The following is an 18,636-nucleotide window of genomic DNA, read 5'->3' on the forward strand; positions in this document are numbered from 1 at the left end:
ACCACTCCCTACAACTATAAATATGGGAGGACGGTGGGGGAAAAGAACAAGAAGCAAGAAGAGAGCTCATAGATCAAAGATCACAAATTTTCTACAAAGTTCAAGCAATCAAATTCAAGCTCAAGCTCAAGTTCAAGATCAAGAACGAAGGAAAATATCAAGAAGTTTGAGATCAAGTTACTTGTTCATATTTGTTATTCGTCATAACCATACAAGTGTTCGTGACGAACAATTCAAATCCAAATTTGAAGACGAAGATTCAAGATCAAGCTATTCAAGCCCTTGACTCTAAATCAAATTCAAGTTCAACATATTCCATATTATTTGAAGAATCAGAGGATTATTATAGAGATTGTAAGACGCACTACATTTTGAAATCAAATATTATACCTTGTTACTCCAATTTTTTGGTCTTGATTATTTATTTTTCTCGACTCAAAAATTTGTTGTTTACAACGGTATAAGGGCATAATTGAAAAATAATATAAATTTAAACACTATTAAAAAGATTGAGTATAAGGATATAGTTGAGAAAATATATATTTGCTAATTTTTATCTTGAGTTTCTAAGATAAAACTTTTTTTGAGATAAAAAAAAATTATATTTATTTTGAGGCGGAGGAAATATGTGTCTTTATAGTTGTTGACTTTTAGCCTAACATTATTCTTTATTTAGATCTATTTTGATCCATCAAATATAGTTTTGAGTATTTTCAATTTTTTAATATGTTGAATTGTAGTAACTTTGATCTAACTATCAGAATGAACATAAAATTAACGATGGCATAAAAAAACATTGCAAAAATTGACCGAAAAAATTTATTAACTTTCGAATTAATAGTACAATTGATTACTTGGTTGGTTTGATCCTAATTATTTTTTAATTAAATAAGCTCGAATATTTTTTGTGCTAAAAATTGAGAGAATAAATTGACCGAGCTCACTCAATTCTTCGATCATTTATTTTTAAAAAATTATCAGAGTTATGACCACAAAATGGATTGAGCTCTGTCAAGTTCTCAAAATATTTCTTAAATAAAATTGATCGAGCCTAGTTGATTATACTAAAAATATTTTTCGTGAAATATTTTAAACGACATTGCTCAGTCATTTTTTTATATTATATATTTTTTTGTGTAAAATAATTGTCCGATCTCAGCCTTTTTTTATGGAGCTTGATTGAATTCATTAACAATTTTTTTTAGATCAAATTGATCGAGTTGGGTAGTTCAAAAATTGATTTATCTTTTCAATCAATTTTTTCCCGTATTTTTTAATATTCATAATTAATTTTTAAATCTATTTGTTAGTTGAACCAAAAGTGTATCACTTTAGCAAATTTAAAAGATCAAATAATACTCAAAATTATATTTGAAGACCCAAACCAGTACAATATACTTCTTTATTTTCAATTCATTCGTCATACCTTTTATTTTAGTCCGATTAAAAAAAAATTAAATAACTTTTTTAATTTTAATTTTTCACATATAGTATATTTGATATATTACTCATCTTCCGGGAAGAACACTTTTTATCAAAAGAAAGAAAAAAAGATAATTATCATTTTCTGGTAATTATCTTTTAATTTTGTAATTATTCAATGTTTTAATTCCCAAAATTTTAATGTACGAAACAAAGGCTGTCAAAAGACCCGATGAGTGACCCGGACCTGTTTCTCCATCGAACTCCCGTCTCCCTTTCATCATATACCGCAACAGAATTAATTCTGAAGGAACCACAAAGTTCGAGATCTGTGACCATTTCGTAACATTTTCTTCGCATTGAGAGAGTGATAGAAAGATTGGAGTTTTTGTTTAGAGAAAAAGCTGAATCTGTGGTGGATCAGCAATGGATTCCCCGCGAGGAGGACCGGAGAGAGACAAGGCGAACTCAACTTCTTCTTCTACTCCCCTCGCTGCCATCGCCAGCTTCTGGAAAGGTATATTTCCGGCTGCAATTATCAAGTCCTAATCTTACTTCTTCTGCGAATTGCATATCTCCGGTTGTCTTTTTTTGCTGCTGATTATATCAAGAGTAATATTAGGAAATTTATCACTTCACTATGTCTCGAACGGAAGTTCGTTCGTTTCTAGTATTCGTTTGATTTAATCAGATTTTTAGGTTCCGGTTACTCATTTTCCCCTGCAATATACAAAATGAAATGTCTTAGGAAAAAGGAATAGTATGATCAAGTTATTAACACATGAATCTAGCAGTGTGGAGATTAGTTACTTTATGATTTCTCACTTTAGCATTTGAGAAGTCAATGCGAGGAACTTCATTTATGATCGCAACATAGTAAGTTAATACGATGACTAATAACATGCTCCATTTAACAGTATTCTCTTTGTGATATTTCACTTTAGTATTTGAAAGTGCCAATACGAGAACCATTGGGAGGTCTTTGATTAATGATTACAACCAGGACTGTTAGTTTCTGTGTACTAATTTATATAAAGAATAGTAATTCCTTCCTGCATCTGGTGGACAGTTTGGAAGGAAAGGAATGGACGGTGCTTTAAGGACAGATTTAACTCCATGCAGAAGATGGAGAATTGTTTGCAAACTTTCATTTTTGGTGTAAAGAAGGAAAGATAGATGATGTAATTCAGTTGGTAGATTTCCTAGGATCCTTGTAATTAGTTTGAGTTTCCTAGGCTCATTGTTGATAATTTTTTGGAGGTGGCTAGTATAGCCCTTAATGCTGAGGAATACAAATTACCAATTTTCAAAAAAATAAAAATAAAGTAGCATATAGTTTGAGATACAATACAAAAAGCAGACCACAAAACTTAACTAATTTCGTAATTACAGTAGTGTTACAGAAATACTTGAGCCTGAAATATGTTAGTTACTTCCATTGCCAATATGATCATAAACCTTTCAGCAAACTACTTGAATAAGGGAATATAATCAGTGGCCAGAAATTGGTAACAAGATGTAGTTGTAGGCATTTTTCTTTTTGGAATATCATATCTGAGCAAATTCTAATAAAATGAAAACTCTCCCAATCTTGTCAGACACTTAGTATCAGCGAACTAGTTGGCTCCTTTTCAGATATAGAAGCTTTAGAATGCAAGGAAACTGCATGGCTGTGTTCACAATGTCTTCATTTTGCTGGTTGGCTTTGCTAATATGTGTTTTGAAGTCCTGTTGGACTGATTGATCATGAGTAACACCTGTCTCTGATAGAATCCCTCACTGATTTATTCCTATTCAATTGACTAATTATCTAGATATTTTCCTTTTGGACAAGATGAAGTAAAACTGTGGGTATATGGAGAACACAGCTCAATCTACTTTACATGCTTCGTTATGAATTTTTACTTTTGACACATTTTTCATGAATTCTTGTTGAGTTAGTCCTTAGCCTAGAACATTGTTTAAAAAGCTTGGTTTGCGTATAATTTTATTCTTCCCGTGATATCTTTTGTCTTGTCTAAAAAAATCAATTTTTCTCACATTTAAAGTGTATATGATTTTTTTCCTTCCAGACTTTGATTTGGAGAAAGAAAGGAGTATACTAGATGAGCAAGGACTTAGGATAGCTGAAAATCAGGAGAACAGTCAGAAGAACCGACGAAAACTTGCAGAGAGCACGCGAGGTGCGAGATGCACCTTTCCTTCTGCTGCTGTTTAACAGTAATCGTAAATATTACTTTGACTTCTATTTAACATTTTGTTTAAGCTATATCTATCACCTGTTGACAGACTTTAAAAAAGCTTCAACTGAAGACAAGTTGAGCTTGTTCAACTCTTTGCTCAAGGGGTACCAAGAAGAGGTTGACAATCTTACCAAGAGAGCTAAGTATGGGGAAAATGCTTTCCTTAACATTTATCAAAAATTGTATGAGGCACCAGATCCTTATCCAGTCATTGCTTCAATTGCTGTAAGTTCTACTTTCGTCTTTCATATGATCACCTTTCTTACAGAGTTGTGGAGTAACTGCATTGGTGGCTGATGAATGGTTTCATCATGCATGTTAACTACTACTAGTGTAATTAGTTTTGAGTTAAGAATAATGGTGACTTCAAAGAAGATATGCAATTATCTACACCACATGAACTTTGGGATATGGTGTCAGATTGTGGTTTACATGGACTGGAAATGCTCAAGTCTGGCTGATTAACCGTAGAAAGCTTCACATTCAGATTATGTTGACATGACTTGTAAATTTTAAGGGAAAAGAGGTAGTGATTCAGTTTAAGAATAACGGTGACTTCAAAAAGCTGTATTCCACAATAAGATGGTCAGGGAAAGAGAGCAATTTCAGATGGTTCGGAGGTTCGCTCCATGTTATCATTTCTTTCTTAGGATTTTAACTATTGTGGCTCACACAGCCAAGTAGGAGTGTTTGCAATTTACATTTGCACTCACTGCAATTGCAATTTGTGAGGCAGATGAACCACCTGGAAGAAATATGCTCTTTCTCATAGGTTAACTTTGATATATCATGCATGATAGCTGCTTCCACCTAAAATCTTCATGGCATGTTGGTATCGAGGCTTATCCAGCCAGATATTGCACAATTGTAATATGCCAAGTAAAATGGAATTGGACAAGTAATAAAGAGTGGGAAAAAACTAGGTGTTTTTGAATATCTTGTACCTGATAAACTTGTTTCTTTGAATTTGTTATTGCTGACATAATGGAAGTGGATGTAAATGTCCATCTATAAACATACATGGAGCGGCAGCTATGGGTGGTTAAGGTTTTGAACGTGAAGATCACATTTCTGAATTACTTTCACCTCATATGTAAATATCCATCGAGAAACGTACATGGACTGTTGTATATTGGATAAGATCTTTCATGACTCATATGAAGCTTGTGACAAAATATCATCAGATATAAAAGGGGGTTGCGGGTTTATCTGATGAGAAACTATTTCAATATAAAGAATTTTCAAGATGGTGTTCCTTATATAAAAAAAAGGAATTTTCAGGATGTTGTGTTCAAAGCCTATATGTGAGGTTCCGCTAGAGCTCTGGAATTGGATTTCAACTCAAAAACATGTCTAGGATATTAAGTTTATCGTTTTCCTTTTACTTTTAAGTTCATTTTCCATATCTGATTGTTCATGTCACTTTACAGGAAAAGGATTCAAAACTATCAGAATTAGAGTCTGAGAACCGAAAAATGAAGGTTGAACTTGAAGAATTTCGCATGGAAGCAACTCATCTGAAAAATCAACAGGCGACAATAAGAAGACTTGAAGAGCGGTGCCGCCAGTTAGAGCAACAGGCTAGTATATATTTAATTCCATCTATATATCAGTGTGTGTGCACATCAAGTGTATTCCCTTTAAAGAATGATCTGAGAGAACTTTGTTGAATCTTCTGCTGTCCCACATCACTATTTCGGTGTTTAAATGTGATGTGTGAAATTGTTAGATTCTCTCTGTTTCAATACTCTGTAAAAGTCACATTAAAGGTCAGGTTGTACTACATGAGTGAAACCAGGGTGAGCAGAACCAATGCCAGCCCTGGCTCATACTGGATTTGGAAACAAAATGAAAAGATCAAGCTTGGTATTGCTGCAGGCATTACAATTTTCTAAACCACAAATGTTCACAAGGGAATGGAAAATTTCACCAGATCTGACAACTGAACATCCTTCTTTTCTGTTTCAAAATTCTAAAACAAATAGTCTTAAACCGTCATTGATATCAGAAGCTAGAGACTTCTAATAGTCTCAAGATATTTTTTCCCCTTAATTGACTTAGGAGCATTTGTCGAAGGTGTTTTAGTGGTGGTTGTGGCAGGTGGTGGTAGGGATAGAAGAAATAGCTGTGCAAACCAGCTTGAATTAGAAGGGAGACGGGTCTTCACAAAACTAAAAAGAGAGTTACTGATGATGGCAAGGCATAAAAAGAGGCTCATTTTGTGTGCCTTCTAGGTTTTGCGAATGCGTACTGATGTGCAACAGAGCTAAGCAGTTACTTTATTATATGTCACTACTGGACAAACACAGATGCCACTTTAGAATCTGACGAAGAGTTGGGTATTCATTTGCTTGAGCTTGGCTCATATTTTGGTTAAGCTTGACTCAAGCTTAAGCAAAAACTTAGCTATGTCAAGCTGGTGTAGCTCAGGAATTAGTTTCTCTTGTGGTCACCCCTTTGATAAGTGGTTTTTAACTTTGAGCCAATGATCAAATTCCTCATCCTGTCCATGCTTTCTTTTTCTTACAATTATTTCTGGGAAGGGTGGCGATGCATTTGAACTCTCATATGAGCTTCTCCAAGCACTCACTTATGGAGAAAAGTGCATTTTATGTTACGTTGGAAGTTTAAAACAGATTGTTGGCAGGTTCATTTGGTTTCTCCTCTAATGTTTCTTCTTTTGTGGTTTAGATGGAGGAAAAAGTCAAGGAAATTGTTGAAATCAAGCAACGCAGTTTGGCAGAAGAGAACCAGAAAACCCTTGAGGTTTTAAAAGAAAGGTATTTTACGTTCTATTGATTTAGAAAGGGTCAAATTGGTTAAACTAAAGTTTATTCCAGAATATTTTTGAGAAAGGTAGCAATTTTATATAAATTTTTGGGAAAAGGCACAAGTATCCCCCCCTAATTTTATTTTTTTTTTCAATTTTTTTTTAAAATAAATTATAACCAAATTTCCATTTACACACATCATCTTTGCAGGGGACCTATTAGGCTATTACCTCTCTGAATTACTTTAAAATGGAAGAAATACGCCCTTAGGTGTTGAGGTGGCATAGAGAGTGTGCGCACTCTCTTGGAGGCATGTGATAGGCGAAAAATAAGTCTAGTTAATATGGACACATGTCATCTTTTAGTTGGACACGCACAATTAATTAGTACACATAATTACTTAAAGTTAAAAGTTAAGTTGATATCTTTTTAATTATTTTCCTTTTTTCCTTTGTGAAATTGAGTCAAATTTTATTAGTTTTTCCTTTTCTTTAGAATTACAAATAATTTCTCTGATGAAAATTTCATTAGCAACAACTGGCAAAACAATCAAAAAACACCTTCAGATCCTTCATAAATCCATTTCCTCTTCACCCTTCTATCACCTTCTTCACAATCCACTGTAGAAAATCATCACAAAATCACTAAAACACCTTCGCCGTTTGATTCACACAGGCTAGATTTCCTTCTTTTCCGCTGCTGAACCCATTGCTGTCATTGCTAGTCTGCCGCCAGAAGTCAATATCACTCTGCATCAATGGTGGTGTGCGCCGATGATGTAGCTTCTCTCCTTAAGAAAAAAAGTGGGATAAAATATGAAAAAAAGTAAAAGAAAACTTAACAAATAAAGTAAAGAAAAACATGAAAGAAGAAAGGGGTCGTTTGAAATTTGTTTAACACCAGAAAGCAGCGGCTAGAAGAAACCAAACGAAACGAAAACAAAGAGAAAAAGAAAGAAAAAGAAAAACATAAAAATAAAATATACACTTGGTAGTCGCGTGTTTTTCAAAAAATATAAAAATGAAATATACACTTGGTAGTCGCGTGTTTTTCACTACTTTGACATAAAACTAATTATGACTTTTCAGGGGGTATTTATTGTGTTTTTAAAAAGTTCAGGAGGGTTATAGGTCCCCCGTAAAGATAACGTGTGTAATTAGAAATTCGGCTATAGTTCAAGGGGGTATTTTTGCTTTTTCCCTAATTATTTAGCACAAAAGGTGTGGCAAGGGCCATCTTTAGTTCTTTACAACTTACAAAATTCAACCAAAACCCCAGAAGTAAATCTTTGTTCCCTTTTTTTTTTTTGATAAGGAAAAGTAAATCTTTGTTCTACTTGCAAAGATGCTATAATGCGAAGCAGAGATTCTGTGTCACTTAAAAAAAATCCCCTTTTCACCAAAAATATACGACTCCTTCAAGACATCTTGAGTCCCTTCCCTTCCAAATAATCCACCATATGCACCCACATATGTTTTTCCACTATCTTTCCTGATTTACAACTCCTCCATTGAACTCCCAACAAGCTAGTAAGTCTCCAGATGTCTTTGCCTCTTAGGCATGATCCATTTTAAGCCTTTGATATCAAGAAACAAATTCCACAAAATCTGTCTCTGTCATTTTACAATGAACAAAAGAATGGTTATTTTTCTCTGATTCCTTCCCACAAAATAACATTTAGAACAAAGTTGCATCCCTCTTTATTCTAGAATATGTTTGTGGTGTAATATGTGTCCTGCTGGAATTGGCATATCATGATTTGCAGTGCTTCTTTTTGATGCAGGGAACAATTACTGCAGGATCAATTACGCCAAGCTCAAGAAAGTGTTTCTACCATGCAAAAGTTGCATGAACTTGCACAAAGCCAGTTGTTTGAAGTTCGTGCGCAATCAGGTGATATATTAATCTGGACTTATACTGTTGTTTGTTGATGTGTTATGTTTCTAGAGTAAGTCTGCAGCTTTAAATAAAAATTGCTAAAAACTTTTCTCTTTGCCTTTTCTTTAAACTTCTCATAAACATATTGATCTTCTTACTTGATTACTGTTGTGACTTCTTAACTCATATGATCTTCTAGACTTCTGTTCATGGAAACACTTTTTGCCCTTTTTATTTGTAATTTAGAGGAAGAGAGAGCCGCAAAGCAATCAGAATTCAATCTCCTAATGGATGAAGTTGAACGGGCTCAAGGTCGCCTTCTTAGTCTTGAAAGAGAAAAGGTAGGCGGATTAAATTAGCCTTTACCTTCCATTTTTTAAATATAGTCCTCACCTTCTGTATTCCCCAATGTCTCACTTTTAGCCTCCACGGAGAACGTTTTAGCTGTAGGTACTTTTTGGACACGGTTGTGCTCTAGGCTAAACCCCGTGCCAACCAAAAAGAGGATCTTAAACTTGGGATTTATATGGAAAAATGATTGTGGATTAAAAAGCTTGTTTAATGTATTAATAATCTTTAGCTTTGGCTTATGCAGGGATTGTTGCGCTCACAATTACAGACTGCACACGAAGATAATGATCACAAGAACAGGTGTCTTCTCTAGTTTGATAAGTTGATCTTATTCCAACTGACCTCTTAAGTATGTATATATGCACCTATACATCTTGTGATGGTCATCTGAGTTCATTCCTACTGACCAATGATCTCTAATAGTCAAGCTTGGACATCTTTAGCATTAAGTGGAGGCTGGGGAAAAAGATGTTCTTGGTTTGCCATATAGATTCCTTAGAAGTTTATACAAGATGTTAGTTAAGGAAAAAGAATCTTGTTTCACATAATTGAGTACAGTTATGCTCTTATTGAAAAGAAAAATAGAGTACTGTGATGCAGTTCAATCTGACGATCATGCCAAGCAGAAGGCAATGGAAGTGTGAGATTCTGTGTAGAGCAAATGAGCTTGTGATGGAGAGTAGCTAAATACTTCACTAGCTGAAAAGTCAAGTCCTATTGGAATATTTTTTCATAGTTGCATGCAGTATGATGACAATGACGTACTTCTATATTGTTCATCATGTATCTCTGTTATTCTTTTACCCTTTTGAAATCTGTCGTATATTGTTTGTGCATGGGTTTAGATATCTCGTCCAAGTCTAAACCATTTGCTTTCAGTGATAATTTGGATGCAGATAGTGCTCTTGAGAATTCTCTGTATGCCAAAGAGAAGATAATCTCTGAACTAAATGTGGAACTTCATAAGTTGGAGAACACCTTATCAAATGAGCGAGAAGAACACATTAATGAGATAAAGAAGTTGAATTCTCTGCTTAATGAAAAGGTATATTCTCTCAATATTCATCAACTGATAGCATAGAGGATGCACGAAAACATTCTCATACTCTCTTTAACCATATAGATACATCTTTGTTGTCATAATGATCTGTTAAATAGTACCCAAAGGGTGTAGCCTAGTGGTCAATGACTTGTATTGAGATCCATGAGGTCTCGGGTTCATATTCCAGTGGAGGCAAAAACAGTACATGATTTTTTTCTAACTGTCCAAGCCTTGGTGGACGGAGTTACCCGGTATCTGTACTAGTGGGAGGTAGCAAGTAGCCCGTAGAATTAGTCGAGGTGTGTGCAAGCTGGCTCGGCACCACGGCTATGAAAATAATAAAAAAATAATGATCTATTGAATGAAAGTGGAGACAGGTTTTTCTTGGTTAGATATTGGTATAACATGCTTATGCTTTCTTTCTTATGTGTGAGAATTTCATCCTTCGTTGATTTTACCTATCAAAAGGTATACTTGTGTTGTCTTTAACTAATGACTGTTGGACTACTTTCTTCTTGCCTTCAATTCCTTAAAAAAGGATATCTGCCGTACCAAAAGAATATGGAATGCCCCTTAATTAATATATCTTGTGTTGAAGTGTGTAACCATCTCATCTAAAAGCTTCACACACTTCAACATGGTACTAAAGCAGGCACAGGTCTAGGGGTCCAATCTCACCATCACCCATCATCAATAAAAATTTCCACGTGCTTAGGCCATGAAAAAAAATCAGGTCCATACGTGATGGGGCGTGTTGAAAATATAATTAAATAATAAACTGTGCTCTCTCTAATAGTTTAAACTTTTAGATGAGAGGGATACACTTCAACATCCCAAATTTTGTTTTCTCAAAAAATAGTACTCCTTACTGTTGTTTTATTCCCTCTATATCTATCAGTATGTTTATATTCACCAAAACGATATTTTTGTCAATAATCTAGAAGACAACAACTACATACCCAGTGAAATCCCACAAAGTGGGGTAATCTAGAATGCTCTGAAATATTTTTTCAACATTTCTTCTATCAAGTAATACTAACTTCCCTATGTAGTTATGCCTCAAGTTGAACTCAGAATTTCTAAGAGCCTTTATGCTGAGATTTATACTGGTGATACTTAAAATCTGGTGACATTTCTGGTTCAAGTCCATAATTTTGCAATCGACAATCTAGTTGTGTTCTTTGTTGGGATCCCTTCAAGGTCTTTCTTCCTTCTAATTTTTCTAGCTTATTTACATACCTCAGGAGGTTGCTCTTGAAGAACTAAATAAGGAGCTTCAAACACGGCCTACAAAAAAGCTGATAGATGATTTGCGGAAGAAAGTAAAGATCTTACAGGTATGTTCTCTCTCCCTGTGTGCTTATTCCTAGATTCAATGCTGGCCCTACAGTTATTTGTTAATCTTCTATTGTCTAACTTCTCGAAAATAGCAAAGAAAGCTTTAAAACTGATTTTGGAAGTTCTAAGATCCTCGGGTCCTTCCCCCTTTTTTCCTTTTCTGTATTATGCCAATTGCCTCCAATTAATCTGACTCCTTTTGCTTCTTCCCTCCCTTCTTCATGAGGTTCTTTTTTTTTTTGTCCCTCCATGATTCACAATGTATGTCAAGAGTGTTTCTGGTGTGTCTTCATTTAGTTCTTTTTTTGCTTTACGTAGGCTGTGGGTTATAATTCAATTGAAGCTGAAGATTGGGAAGTTGCTACCAGTGGGCAAGAGATGAGCAAACTTGAGTCATTACTTCTTGACAAGAATCGAAAAGTGGAGCATGAGCTAACACAATTGAAGGTAATTAGTAATTATTAGTTGTGTCATAATCAGGGGCGGACCTACCTTGTGCCGAGGGGGTTCATCCGAACCCCCTTCGGCGGAAAATTATACTATTTATACATGGTTAAAATAATTTTTTATGTATATAAAATAGATGTCGAACCCCCTTCGACTAGCTCATGTGTCTACTTATTTAGATTTTGAACCCCCTTATTTAAAATCCTGGGTCCGCCACTGGTCATAATTATATGTCTGTTGTCATTTATATTTCATGGAAAAAATCTGAAGGTACTCGGCTGATCGTTGATAAATAGAGTTGTGATTCAAATTCATCATATCAGAGAAGTTTTACAGAATATGCTCGAATAAATCCATTATTGCTATTATTTGTTATACCATTTCATGGCTTTCAGGTCCAACTTTCTGAGAGGACTTCTTTGCTGGAATCGGCCGAAGCAAAGGTTGTAGAGCTGACTGCCAAGGTTAATGAACAACAAAGGTTAATACAGAAGCTAGAGGATGATATTCTTAAGGTATGTTCAAAATCTCTCTCTCTTGTTTGCTGGAACATCTCTCTGCATGTAGTCATTATATGTTTTTGTAGTGTTATCTAGTGCATAAAATAGTTATATTTCTCTGATGGTAATTGAATATGAAGTGCCTGAAACAAGATAAATGTATATTTGAACTTGCCTAAGTAAAGTCTCTTTGCTTTTTTTGAAAAGGTGGATCTTATGGTGCAGTTTATTTCTAAATTAGTTTCACTTTAACTTTTTTCAGACTAGTTTTCTTGTTTCTAACACAGGGATATAGTTCTAAAGATAGAAAAAGTACTCGATTTGATGATTGGGATCTATCAGAGTCTAATGTAACAGAGCCTTTGGAGGTGAGTGCTCTTCCTTTCTTGCTTCCTTATGTTTCTGCCTCCTCCTTATAACAAGGTTGTTGATTTGGATTGTTGGAAGTGAGTCCTTGCTCCTGCATATTGCTGATCTTCCGTCAGAACATCTTTGCCCTTCATTGCTGAAGTTTCCAATCTTTCAAATATTGTAAGCGGTAGAAAATTACAGTTCCGCAGATGGTGCTTCTCCATGTTATCCTTCAGCCTAGGGAATTGTTACCATATCCCTGCCAGTGGAACAATTGAAAGAGGAAGCAATGATTTCATAAAATGCTGAATTTTGGATCAACATTTTTTATCTAACATTATCTGAAGTCTAACTTTTGTGATTGAACGAAATCACTTCTTTTCCATCATTCAAGGAGAGAGACTCACATATAAGTAGTTGGCAGACCTTCAGTCGTACAGATTCAATGGTAGTTGAGTGGATCACGACAAACCATGGTAAATTGCTGAAGATGGTAATAAAACCCTTTATGGGATTGCCATTACAACAGAGTACTCGAGCTAAATCACTTTTAAAAAAAGAATTATAACATGAGAGAATGACAAGGCAAACTACTAGAAGATCCGAAAGGAATAAAACAAAATTCGCTTACGTGGGATTTAGCTCAATATCAGTAGCTCATACAAATCATCAATATGTGGGTGTCGGCATATCTTTGCAGTGTACCTAAGAACGTGGGATGCCATAACTTGCCTATTTCTATTCATCATGTCTGCTAGTGTTAGAGCACATAGCCTCTTTTCTAATATATTGACAGTTGATATTTACATTAAGAAGTTAACTTCAAATTAAAGCATCCCCAACACATTGCTACAAAATGCAGGGATTCTGAGAAATATGGTTTCTGATAGAAATCTTAAAATTCGACAGTCCTTATCATTGCACCTGCTATGTCTTGTGGATAGACTCCTTTGTGGATTTTTTTTTTTTTTTTTTTAGGATAAAGATAACCACTTGTGTTAATAGTAAAACTCAACACCAAAAAGATGTTGAGATGAGAACTTGACAAATCAAAAAAGTACAGAATCCTACACAAAACTATACACTTACAATTTGCCAATTAAATCTACCAATTCTCCTATGTCCCCCCACCTGTTTTGTTTACACCAAAAAAAAAAAAAAGACAGACAATTCATCCTAATTTTCTGGATGGTGTTGCTAGTGTCTTCAATTCATCCTAGACTCCTTTGTGGAGTTAGGCAATAACTCTCCTATTTTGGGGCAAAATTTGATTTTGCTCCAACAGATTTTGCATAATATTTAATAAATTTTTAAAATTATCCCAAAAACTTTAATGATTGGGAGGTTAATTGTATTAATTCCCTATTGGCCAACGGCATTAAGTGTTGACAGAATTCTGGATTCCCTAATCTGGATAGGCCAAAATATCACTCTTACACAGTGAAATCTCATTACTCAATATGATGGAATGCAGAAGCAATATCATCTGTTTCTGAGGGGGAAGCTATATGAAAAACTTGCTCCTTCAGCAAGTTTCTTTCTTTGGCTGGTCAGCAACCTTGGGAGAGACTCTACCCTGGAAAGAGTTCAGAAAGAGGCATGAATTTATGAAAAGAGACAAATGGAAAAGATGCTTTGTGTGCTATGAGAAGGAAGAAACTACAAATCACCTCATTCTATACGTGAATGGCTTTTAAGTTATGGACCAAGTTCCTAAACCTTATAGGATTATGCTGGACTATGCTTTGTAGCATAGTTGATTCTTCTGTTCACTGGACACAGTATGGAATGAGAGGAAGATTTTCTGAAAATAAGGAAACAACTGCTCATATTCGGAAATCTCTGTTTTTGGAGCATATAGCATGATGTAACTTGTGCAGAAGAGTTTCCTGTGTTTTGAGCTCCTTAGTGCTGTGATGGTAAATTTGTCGGAAAAGATGTATAATGAATATTTCCGTTGGGGTAAAATTCTTTTTATCAGTACATGATGACTTTTTTTAAAAGGAAATAAAAAGAAACTGTTCCATCATCTCAGAAGTCTCCTGGTGTAGAAGGTAAGTCATGGAATAACTGCTCTAAACCATTAATGGTGCTTGTTTTAACAAATAATATTGGTTAGGAAAGCATATTGGATACAGATAATTTAGACTGAAATACAAGTGCTCAAATATACTAGCTTTTTGGTTTGAAAAATGTGTATGAAGGGAGTGCTCTGATAGATTTTGTAATTCACTTCTAGAATAGTCTGCACTTAATGATAGATTTGTAGTCATAAGCACGGTCTTGGTGTTGGGACTAGATTTTATCAATAATTTCTTTTATAAACCTTCCCCCCCCCCCCCCCCTCTCTCCCCCAGAGTTTAAAAAAAAAAAGGAATAACAGATTTAATAGATTAGACCAGCATCTGTTGATAAGTAATCATTGCATTTTGTATTGACTTTTCAGTAGATCAGTGCATCCAGTTAGTATATTTGAAGTTCCAGAAACATTTTCGTATCTCCTGTGATCTTTTTGAATGTGAGTTTTCTAATGGGAGATATCCTTTGAAATAGAATGAAGAGCAGAGGCATGTTTCCTCAGACCAAGATCAAAGCTCGATGCTTAAGGTGATCTGCAACCAAAGAGACCGTTTCCGTACCCGTTTGCGGGAGACTGAAGAGGTTTATCCATTGAACTGTTTGAAATGGTTTCTCTATATTTCTGCCTACCCTCAGTTAGACTTAGACCTTATTTTGCACGTCATTTTACTGACAAGAGTACACGATTCTTGAATTGTTGATCTCTCTAGGAAATCAGACAGCTGAAGGAGAAGATAGGATCACTGACCTCAGAACTTGATAAAACAAAAGCAGATAATGTCAAACTTTATGGGAAGATCCGTTATGTTCAGGATTATAATTCTGAAAGAGTGATTTCAAGAGGATCAAAAAAGGTTGGTCTATCATGCTCAGTTGTTGATTAAATATTTGCTCACTTTTTATTTGTTCTCAAACACCACCCTCTGGCTCTCAGTATGTAGAAGATTTAGAAGGTGGTTTCAACTCTGACGTGGAATCCAAATACAAGAAGATGTATGAGGATGATATAAATCCATTTGCGGCGTTCTCGAAGAAGGTTTTAGCTCCTTTGGCACATCCTTAATTAAATTTCTTCTTAGTCGTTTACTTCGACAATGGGATTAGATATCGACATATGCTTCTCCGCGGTTCTTCCAGGCTATTCCGGCCTTCAAAATTTCTATTTCAGAATCATTAAATGTGCTAAGAGGAAAAGCTATGCATGTTCTTTTTACTACCTTAAACTCGAAAATTTTACAGACATCTAACTTCAGTCTAAATTATTTCAATATGTTTTCATCTCCCTTTGTTTTCCCTATATTTTCATTTTTAATCTGGATCGATAGCTTTCCCCTGTTGTTTTCTGTGTTACTTTTGTTTTGATTTCTGAATATGTACACAGGCCTGCCCGTGTCTATTGATATTGTTAGATGTCGTGGATCCTCATTTTACCAAATCTTTTTGCCCCCTGCAACAGGAAAGAGATCAAAGATACAAGGAATTAGGTTTGAGAGACAAGATTACTCTCAGTAGTGGCCGTTTTCTTCTTGGTAACAAGTAAGCTTCATTATCATGGTTTCTTTTTCAACTTGACATTATTTATCTATTCAGGCTGGAATTGTGTTACTTCTGTTCCATGATAATTCAAGACTAATCTCACTGATGCAATGCTTTGTCTAGTCATCTTTATTTCCTTTAGCAATCATGCTGATCATCAACTTGTTCTATGAATAGCTTGTTTTGCTGAGGATTAGAGGAATTTCGTGACTTACGTGCAAGGCCATCTTTAGTCCCTTTTCACATAGGTCCATACATCGTATGTAGAAACTTAGCTACTGTTACTTAATAGCTAGTACAAGGAAAAAGAAGAAGAGAATTTACTGCTTAAAACAATGATATCAGACGGATGTACCAGCTTTGATCTTGGTTCTTAATCTGGACCTCTTAACACCTTAGAAATTGCATTTCTGTATCTGATTAAACCAATGAATAACATAAAGTGTAGTGCTAATTAAGCCTGGAGATGAAGACAGTCAAATTGCATTTTCTTTGATAGAGATGATCAAACTATATCTCAACTGAGGTAGATAGGATGGTTTCATCTGTTTAGATCTTGTGTTTCTTGCAGTTAATTGTTTCTCTGCATAGATTCATGAGTTGTGAGCATATTTTCTATTATTTCTTTCTGCCATATCCTTAATAGCAAGTTGGTTACACCTACAACCGAAATGGAAACCGAGCGTTTTCTGGTTCAAAAATGCCGAATCTCATCTGAATCGTCATTTAGCCCCATGCATTTCACGTCTTTAAAACATCAGCTAGTTCCAGTGTGCTGCGATCAGTAGATATTGCGATAAATATTTTCATTGTAGATGCTGCTTTTTGTCCAGCACAGTAGGATTAAGCATTTGAAGTGTCTTGCTTATAAAAAACTATAAGTGAGGGGGTCCTCAGGTTTAGCAGAAATATGATGTACAATATATACCTTGAAATAACAATTACTCCTTAAAACCAAAATTTATATGAGCCTGTCAACTACTCTTTTGATTGGCCGTCTTGAACTTCGTTCCCTTCATGGGTTTTAAAACTGCTATGACCAATATTTTCTATACTTGAAATGTCATATGGTCTTCAATCAATCCCACTATATGAAATAAACTGAAGTGATACTTGATGTTGCAGATATGCTCGGACATTTGTATTCTTCTACACCATTGGATTGCACATTTTAGTATTCACCTGCCTATACAGGATGTCGGCATTGAGCTACCTCAGGTACAATCTCTCATAAAGCCCCCTCCCCCTCCATCTGAAGTGAATTTATGTTGTACCGGTGATCTAGTTGACAATATATGAGATGGTTGTTTACTAGCTTGAGTGAATTTTCTGCAGCCATGGCGAAGAATCTATTGTCGCTGATAAGAATCTCAATCTTCCTCATGCACTATAGACTCCTTCATTGTCTAAGATTTTGCTAATCACAAGGGAACAACTAAACTCTCCATATGATGTAAATAGTTGGAAAAAAATGCATTGGTTGTTTCAATTATTTGATAGTGCGAAGAAAATGATAAAAACTATATTTACCACAGGGTTTCTTTCCTTATTTTTACTATTTTGCCCCTTGCTCCGCTGGTGGGTATCCCAGTTTATGTGCAATATACAATTGAAAGAGTAATGAGAAGTCTGAGATATAGACATTTTCTTTGAATTTCAAGAAGTCTGACATACTTGTTTCTCATTTCCTCTTTCTCTGTATTTATCTTATTATTATTTCAATCCCATCGCGAATGTTCATCTTTATTTCCATTATGTGTTTCATGTTATAGAGAAGTCAGTTTAAAATAACAGATACTCCAATTGCGATATCAAGCAAGTCGATTTTTTTTTGCATTTCCGCATTCCATTCTAGTAGAATACTTCCTTAGAGCTTATATTTTTAAGCCTGATATTAAATTGAAATAATAGTTATATTTTTGGGTTCAACTCACAAAATTAGTAACTTGTCAAAAGGATTCTATAAAATTACTTATTTGTAAACTTACGGTTTCTGAAAACCGTCCGTATTTTTTGACATAAGCAAGCTCCCCCATGTTTAAATTTCGTGATCTTTAAGTCTTAATATTCGTCAATCATCCTTTATTTGGAAGCTGAAAATTAGAGAACAAAACTGAATGTTAACAAATGAATAACTACAAATGCTTGTATAGTTAAAACATGAGCTTTCTTTTGTTTAGCTTCGACTATAAAGTCGATCTCAATTATTTAAATAAACTCTTATTGATAAATAGATTTTAGAATGCTAATTATTATTATTGAAGAAACATGTGGATATTAAGCTTAAAACTGATTTCTGGGGTAAGAACTAAATATAGATCCTGAAATAATGAGATTGATCTAATTTAATTTTTCCTCTTAAAACATATCTATAATCCAAAGCCAAAAGTAATTCAAGCCTTCGTTAAGTAATTTTTTTTTTTTGGACAATTTCAAATATATACCATAAATTAATTAATTTACAACAAAATAGTCATGCTTTATTTACATAAAAAAAAAATAGCCAAAATCATAGGAAATACACAGTAACTATACAATATAGCTTGTCAAAAGTCATAGAAAGTATACACTGACTATATAATATAGATTACTTATACATGAGTTATACATTATGATACACTCAAAAACTGAATATAACTTGACTATATATGAAATATACATTGATTATACATGTCTAT

The 18,636-nt window shown here is 34.6% G+C and overlaps 1 protein-coding gene across 2 annotated transcripts; it reads left to right on the forward strand.

Annotated features, from left to right (window-relative positions):
- Positions 1 to 1,658: 1,658 nt before the first annotated feature.
- Positions 1,659 to 17,612, forward strand: LOC129898845 (protein CASP). Of its 2 annotated transcripts, none has more exons than XM_055973546.1 (19): positions 1,659 to 1,939; positions 3,495 to 3,605; positions 3,712 to 3,890; positions 5,096 to 5,245; positions 6,357 to 6,445; positions 8,220 to 8,329; positions 8,561 to 8,655; positions 8,910 to 8,965; positions 9,545 to 9,710; positions 10,952 to 11,044; positions 11,364 to 11,492; positions 11,888 to 12,007; positions 12,280 to 12,360; positions 14,897 to 15,004; positions 15,133 to 15,276; positions 15,357 to 15,458; positions 15,804 to 15,958; positions 17,084 to 17,176; positions 17,294 to 17,612. In XM_055973546.1, the coding sequence occupies exons 1-19, from the start codon at positions 1,849 to 1,851 to the stop codon at positions 17,349 to 17,351; spliced, it is 2,130 nt and encodes a 709-aa protein (XP_055829521.1). In that variant the 5' UTR covers positions 1,659 to 1,848; the 3' UTR covers positions 17,352 to 17,612. The 2 variants fall into 2 exon arrangements, with proteins under 2 accessions (XP_055829521.1, XP_055829522.1); XM_055973547.1 differs by having other exon boundaries at positions 1,662 to 1,939; positions 15,879 to 15,958.
- The last annotated feature ends 1,024 nt before the right edge of the window (positions 17,613 to 18,636 follow it).

Source organism: Solanum dulcamara, chromosome 8 (assembly GCF_947179165.1).
Source record: "Solanum dulcamara chromosome 8, daSolDulc1.2, whole genome shotgun sequence".
In the NCBI taxonomy this organism is placed as follows: Eukaryota; Viridiplantae; Streptophyta; class Magnoliopsida; order Solanales; family Solanaceae; genus Solanum; species Solanum dulcamara.

What these genes read in the sequence shown, in the direction of transcription:
- LOC129898845 (XM_055973546.1), top strand. Translation starts at nt 1,849, where the DNA reads ATGGATTCCCCGCGAGGAGGACCGGAGAGAGACAAGGCGAACTCAACT. An exon ending in ACTTGCAGAGAGCACGCGAG is followed by an intron (nt 3,606 to 3,711) that starts GTGCGAGATGCA and finishes ACCTGTTGACAG; the next exon opens with ACTTTAAAAAAGCTTCAACT. An exon ending in CTTGAGGTTTTAAAAGAAAG is followed by an intron (nt 6,446 to 8,219) that starts GTATTTTACGTT and finishes TTTTTGATGCAG; the next exon opens with GGAACAATTACTGCAGGATC.